The 7,420-nt window shown below is 36.2% G+C and overlaps 1 protein-coding gene across 1 annotated transcript; it reads left to right on the forward strand.

Moving 5' to 3' along the window:
• Positions 1–1,573: 1,573 nt before the first annotated feature.
• On the forward strand, positions 1,574–7,123 carry LOC107467550 (ABC transporter B family member 11). The gene is made up of 13 exons (XM_052253258.1): positions 1,574–1,629; positions 1,856–2,211; positions 2,313–2,367; positions 2,461–2,636; positions 2,758–2,979; positions 3,069–3,307; positions 3,437–3,962; positions 4,051–4,324; positions 4,411–5,279; positions 5,370–5,636; positions 5,722–5,982; positions 6,078–6,371; positions 6,604–7,123. Exons 2-13 carry the CDS (start codon positions 1,924–1,926, stop codon positions 6,952–6,954), a joined length of 3,822 nt encoding a protein of 1,273 aa, XP_052109218.1. The 5' UTR covers positions 1,574–1,629; positions 1,856–1,923; the 3' UTR covers positions 6,955–7,123.
• The last annotated feature ends 297 nt before the right edge of the window (positions 7,124–7,420 follow it).

The following is a 7,420-nucleotide window of genomic DNA, read 5'->3' on the forward strand; positions in this document are numbered from 1 at the left end:
AAATTATTTTGTTATTTTAAAATTTTACAATTTCAAATTGTAATTTTTATGTGAATTTTTTTTATTTAAATGAGTTTATCAAATTATTGTTGATTATATATTTAAAAATTTAATATTTTAAATTTTACTAAATAATATAGTAATTATTTTAAATTTTAAATCTTTTAAATTTTTTAAATTATAATTTTTATTATTATTTAATTTATATAGTAAAACTCAATAATTGAAAAACTGGTTTATGGAATCACTTTTTGAATCTTAATATTCTGATATGATTTTTTGAATATTTCATTTAAAACAAAAGGAATTTTATTTTAATACGAAGTATATCTATTTATATAATGTACTAGTGCGGAGTAGTTTGTCTTATGCATAGGTATAATGTTTTCTATTTCATTTTATCTCATTGATTTATGAAATTAAAAGAAAAATTATATAATCTATCTCAAACATATGAAACACACAAAAATTTATTATGATGTTTGCACGTCGCTTAAGAAGCAATTCATTTATAATAATAATAATTAACCAACAAATTTTCAATATTCTGTAAAGTTTGGAATTATTTGTGGATCTTCTTGAATTTTGACTCTAAGTATCACTACCATTACCTTCTATATATAAGTAATACCGTAATGGAAAAAAAATTTAGTAGAAAAAAAAATAGTGGTATCAACTTTGTTTAGGTTAACATACATAAATTTTGATTTTGAGCATATAACTTTGTTTAGGTTAATAAATACATACATTTCAATTTTGAGTATATATATATATATATATTCCAGCAAAATGTAGTAATGTAACAAAAAATGTTTTAGAATAGAAAAGAACAAGAGAGATTTTGAGAAGAATTAAAAGAGAGAGATAATTTTATGAAGAAAAAATAAAAAAAATTATATAAGGACTAATTTGACTAATTTTTAAAATTTGAAGAATGAAAATGACTTACGTCTAAACTTTTAAAGACTATTTTGACTAATAAAAAACATTTTTATATGTCAAGTGACACGTGTCACTGACCTGTCACGTGACGTGTCACGTGTTACTGACCTGCCATGTGACGTGTCACGTCATCATGTCACGTGCCACTTAACATGAAGATCACGTGATCTTTCATGAACGAATTTGAACATTAACCCAAAGAATACTCATATGATGACATCTTCATGTGAAGATGACATTATAAATTTTTAGATGATTAATTAAACATATTTAATCAAATATATTAATTTATTTAATAGTCTGTAACAATATCTTTATGGGAAGATGTCTTCGTGGGAGTATCCACTTATTATATTTAGTAGTGAGGTAAAGCCATAATATATTTTATTATTTAAAAACAAATAAAACAGCCTTGCAACTATGGGACTGAATGCGACAAGGGAAGAGACTATGCAGCTTCGCACCAAATCTCTGATCTTTCCTGAGACCCAAACAAGAACAACTAACAAAAAGTTTCAGAAACGTGCGGATTACGAAATATGCGACTTTTAGATTCTTTTCCCATCTAAAATAATTTGACCAAATCTTTCATCTATATATATAGACAGTTGCCAATATAACGAACTATCATTCTTCTGTTGCTTGCTACGGCTACTTTTTCATCTTCATTGAAGCCAGAAAAAAAAGGTTCATTTCTTTCTTTTTTTTTCTTTTTTCTCTGTTTTCTCAGAGCATTTATTTTCCATATAGGACTAATTGTTTTGTTAGAACCCAACATTTTCTTCACCAACCACAATAATCACGTAGTTAACTAGGAAAAGTAAGAACATGGAAATTTCATGCAGGGCAAAAGACTTTTTTTTTTTTGGTGTAAGACTACTAATCAACTTGAACCCGTGATGCTTTTTTCCAGAACTTGTTACCCATTTAAACATCATTGGTAGAGAGGCTTGTGAGCAAAAGGAGCCTTCTTCTTCCTCCATGAAAATGGAAGGTAATGATACTGCGAGTTCTTCGAAAGTAGCAGGCCCTGAGATGAAGCAAGATCCAGAAAAGGGAAAGGAGAAAGATGAAGGAAAAGACACAGTGCCATTGTACAAGCTTTTCTCATTTGCTGATCGGTTAGATCGTTTGTTGATGCTTGTTGGAACAGTTGGTGCTATTGGTAATGGAATCTCCATGCCATTAATGACTTTAATATTTGGGAATATGATCAATGCATTTGGAGGACACTCAAACACCAAAGAAGTTGTTGATGAAGTTTCCAAGGTAACTAACTATTCTAATTCTTCTCCTCTGTATGAAGTTCACTTTTTGGAACTGAAAATTCTTCAGTTTGTTCACATCACAATTAATCATTGTTTTTTCAGGTGTCACTGAAATTTGTGTACTTGGCTGTGGGAACCTTTTTCGCATCACTCATGCGTGAGTAGACATAATAAACTTCTCTGTATTTTTTTTTGTTCAATTAAAAAAATTAATGTATCAAGACATGAAAATTGTTTTTTTGTGTAACAGAGGTGGCTTGTTGGATGGTTACTGGGGAGAGACAGGCAGCACGAATCAGAGGCTTATACCTTCAAACAATCTTGAGGCAAGATGTTAGCTTCTTCGACAAGGAAACGAATACCGGCGAGGTTGTTGGAAGGATGTCCGGCGATACTGTTCTTATTCAAGACGCCATGGGAGAGAAGGTATCTATAAACCACCATACAAAAATATGGAAACACTGAAAGGAAAAAAGTATGAGTTTACTGCAAACTGCAAATTACTAAATTTAGTTTACTTATTGCTTTTGTTATCTGATTCATTCAGGTAGGGCAGTTTATACAGTTGATGGCAACATTCGTTGGAGGTTTTATCATAGCATTTGTCAGAGGATGGCTTCTATCAGTTGTCATGCTCTCTTCTATTCCACTTCTTGTGATGTCTGGTGCTGTAATGACCCTGGTTATTCAAAAAACATCTTCTCGCGGACAAACAGCTTATTCTGCTGCAGCAAGCGTAGTAGAGCAGACTATAGGCTCCATTCGAACGGTATCAACACTCGTTGCAAAGTTTCCACTTTTATGATTGTATAAAACATGTGAATGAATGACATCCATTTCTCCAATCATGAATTGCAGGTTGCATCATTCACTGGGGAGAAACAAGCTGTAATTAAGTATAATCAGTCACTAATCAAAGCTTACAAGACCGGTTTGCAAGAGGCCCTGGCTTCTGGTTTCGGTTTTGGCGTACTGTATTTTGTTATTATTTCTACTTATGGTTTGGCTATATGGTATGGCGCCAAAATGGTAATCGAGAAAGGATATAATGGAGGCGAGGTTATCACTGTAATCTTTGCTCTATTGACCGGATCCATGTAAGTTGTTAGTTGCAAGCATCTTTTTCTTTCTTAAAGTGAAAGATATTATTAAAAATCATAATTTACGATCCTAATAAATTAGAATACACGAGAGTACAGGTTGAAACAACTTATTTTCTACTTCAGGTCTCTTGGTCAGGCATCGCCGAGCCTAAGCGCGTTTGCTGCAGGGCAAGCGGCGGCGTTTAAGATGTTTGAAACAATTAAAAGGAAGCCGGAAATCGATGCTTCTGATCCCAACGGTCTAAAGCTCGACGACATTCGTGGAGACATAGAGCTTAAGGAGGTCTGCTTTAGTTATCCTACAAGGCCGGATGAACTGATATTCAATGGATTTTCGCTTTCGATACCGAGTGGAACTACTGCAGCTCTGGTGGGACAAAGTGGGAGTGGGAAATCAACAGTTGTTAGTTTGATTGAGAGATTCTACGACCCACAGGCTGGTGAAGTTCTCATTGATGGTATCAACCTCAAAGAATTTCAGCTTAAGTGGATCAGGCAGAAAATTGGCCTAGTTAGCCAGGAACCAGTTCTCTTTGCTAGTAGCATTAAAGAGAACATTGCTTATGGAAAAGACGGTGCAACCGATGAAGAAATCCGAGCCGCAGCAGAACTCGCCAATGCTGCAAAATTCATAGACAAGCTTCCTCAGGTAAAAACCGAAACAGCGAAATCTTATAGTGTTCTTGTTATGAATGAACGGCGCTTTATCTCAATGGTTTTCTAAATTATGAAATTAGGGATTGGATACAATGGTTGGTGAGCATGGAACTCAGCTCTCTGGAGGACAAAAGCAGAGAGTTGCAATAGCAAGAGCGATTTTGAAAGATCCAAGAATCTTACTTCTTGATGAAGCTACAAGTGCGCTTGATGCCGAATCTGAGAGGATAGTACAGGAGGCATTGGACAGAATAATGGTAAACCGAACAACTGTCATTGTCGCGCATCGTCTAAGTACTATAAGAAACGCTGATGCCATTGCTGTTATTCATCAAGGAAAAATAGTAGAAAGAGGTAGAAATCTCATTATCTTGTTGAAAGAAACCTTCATAGTTAGCTTAGAAAGAATTCGGTTTTTCTTACAATTGCCTATTATTCAGGTTCGCATGCTGAGCTCACGCGTGATCCTGAGGGGGCCTATAGCCAGTTAATTAGGCTGCAAGAAGTTAAAGACGCAAATCACAAAGACAAACCAGAAAGTATTTTGCATTCTGGAAGAATCTCGAGTCATCGATCTTCTTCTATAAGATCTCTAAGCCATCAAGAATCATTCGGAATTGGAAACAGCGGCCGCCACTCATTGACAGCACCGTTTCCGGTTCCTACAGCAGTTGGCATCACGGAATTGCCACCTGAAGCTCCTACTTCTTCAACTGTCTCACCTCCGCCACCGGAAGTTCCTCTTCTTCGCCTCGCTTCTCTAAACAAGCCTGAGATTCCAGTCTTATTCATGGGATCAGTAGCTGCAGTGATAAGTGGCTTGATATTTCCAGCTTTCGGCCTAGTGCTTTCGAAAATGATCACAATTTTCTATGAACCGGCTCATAAGCTTCGCCACGATTCTAGAATTTGGGCACTAGTGTTTGTTGGACTTGGAGCACTATCATTGTTTGTGTACCCTTCTAGATTCTACCTTTTCGCCGTCGCCGGTGGTAAGTTGATCAAGAGGATCCGGGAGATGTGTTTCGAGAAAGTGGTCAATATGGAGGTGAGCTGGTTCGACGAAGCTGATCATTCAAGCGGAGCGATTGGTGCTAGGCTTGCTACTGATGCTGCTTCGATCCGAGCTATAGTCGGGGATGCACTTGGATTGATGGTTGAAAACATTGCTACAGCAGTTTCTGCCTTGGTGATTTCTTTTGATGCCTGCTGGCAACTTGCTCTTATAGTTCTCGCTTTGGCGCCTTTGTTGGGGCTAAATGGATATGTGCAGTTCAAGTTCTTGACAGGATTCAGCTCTGATGCAAAGGTTTGATCAGAATCAGATCGATTTCTTTGTGCATTTCTCACATCATGCTAAGTATAAGATAAAAATTTCTTTTTTATTTTTTTAACACAGAAATTGTATGAGGAAGCAAGTCAAGTGGCAAATGATGCTGTAGGGAGTATTAGAACAGTTGCTTCCTTCTGTGCTGAAGAGAAGGTGATGGACTTATACCGCGAAAAATGCGAAGGACCGATCAAGACAGGGATAAGAAAGGGAATAATCAGTGGTATAGGTTTTGGAGTATCATTCTTCATGATGTATTGTGTTTATGCAACTAGCTTCTATGCCGGAGCTCGTCTCGTGGATGATGGAAAATCAACATTCTCAGATGTCTTCAGAGTATGTTTAAGTTTAATTTCTCTCCCAACTTGTTCACTATCATTTCTTTAATAGTATTTGATGATCTTGTTTTCTTGGTTTGCAGGTCTTCTTTGCTCTCAGCATGGCAGCTATTGGAATATCTCAATCCAGCTCCTTAGTCCCTGACTCAACCAAAGCGAAAAGCGCTGCAGCATCTATATTCGCCATTCTTGATCGAAAGTCGCAAATAGACCCCAGTGAGGAATCTGGATTAACACATGAAGTTAAGGGAGAAATTGAGCTTCACCATGTCAGTTTCAAGTATCCAACTAGGCCTGATGTTCAAATATTCCGCAATCTTAGCTTGACAATTCGTAGTGGCAAGGTGGTTTCTTAATTGCTTCTTAAAAGAAACATTTTTTCTTCCAAAATTGAGTATTAGAAAGTAACAAATGGATTGTTGTGTTCATAAAATTTCAGACAGTTGCACTGGTTGGAGAAAGTGGAAGTGGAAAGTCAACAGTGATAGCATTGCTACAAAGATTTTATGACCCTGATTCAGGTCACATTACACTTGATGGAAATGATATCCAAACACTTCAAGTTAAGTGGCTAAGACAACAGATGGGTTTGGTTAGCCAAGAGCCTGTTTTGTTCAACGACACGATCCGAGCCAACATCGCATATGGAAAAGGAGGAGATGCAACAGAAGCAGAAATCATAGCTGCAGCAGAACTTGCTAATGCTCACAAGTTCATTAGTAGTTTGCAGCAGGTAATTAAATTGCAAAGTTTAAGTCCTGATTGATTCTTATTTTCATTTTCAGTCTTTTCTGATTTCAGTTTCTTTCGCACAATCCTAAAACAAATGCTATGTTTACACTAAAAATGAACCATCAATTCATTATTACCTTATTCTCTCTTAGGACTAGTGCAAGTTTTCAACTTATGTTAATTGGACACTCCTAGGATTATGAATTCATAAGAATGTTATGTTATACATGCAGGGTTATGACACGATAGTAGGGGAGCGTGGCGTCCAATTATCCGGTGGCCAGAAGCAGCGAGTGGCGATTGCAAGAGCCATAGTTAAGAATCCCAAGATATTGCTTCTAGATGAAGCAACAAGTGCACTTGATGCTGAGTCTGAGAAAGTGGTTCAGGATGCACTTGACAGGGTTATGGTGGACAGAACCACCATTGTGGTGGCACATAGGCTATCTACAATCAAAGGTGCTGATTTGATTGCAGTAGTTAAGAATGGTGCTATTGCAGAGAAGGGTAAGCATGAAGCTTTGCTCAATAAGGGAGGTGACTATGCTTCATTGGTAGCATTGCACACAAGTGGTTCATCTTAGATTGATTTTCAGATGAATACAATTTATTCATTTTTGAGAAATTTTGTATCTACTTTATTTTATGTAGTACATTGTGTTAACAATTATATATGCATATTCATTCTGCACAATGTGCACAGGTTTAAGTCTAGTGAAAAGAAATAAGTAATAACACATCTTCTCAATTCAAGTATCAATCTTTTTTTTCTTTTTTTTTTATTATTCCTATCAATTGCCAATATAAGAAAAATGATTCCTCAAGAGATGAAGACAACAATTACAATGTTTGTGGTTGGAACTTGAAAGCATGCATGTACTCATAGAGATATTAAGGACAATTAAATCTTATTGAGCTCAGAGCTTAACAGACAGCATGAAATCAAATTATGAGGAGAACAAACAAAACAAGAACAAATAATACCAGTTTGCAATAGTTTTTGGCCTAAACATTCTTGCTGGTGGTACATCAAAGAGAAACTAAAGCTGG

The sequence above is a fragment of the Arachis duranensis genome, chromosome 1, assembly GCF_000817695.3.
Source record: "Arachis duranensis cultivar V14167 chromosome 1, aradu.V14167.gnm2.J7QH, whole genome shotgun sequence".
Taxonomy (NCBI): Eukaryota; Viridiplantae; Streptophyta; class Magnoliopsida; order Fabales; family Fabaceae; genus Arachis; species Arachis duranensis.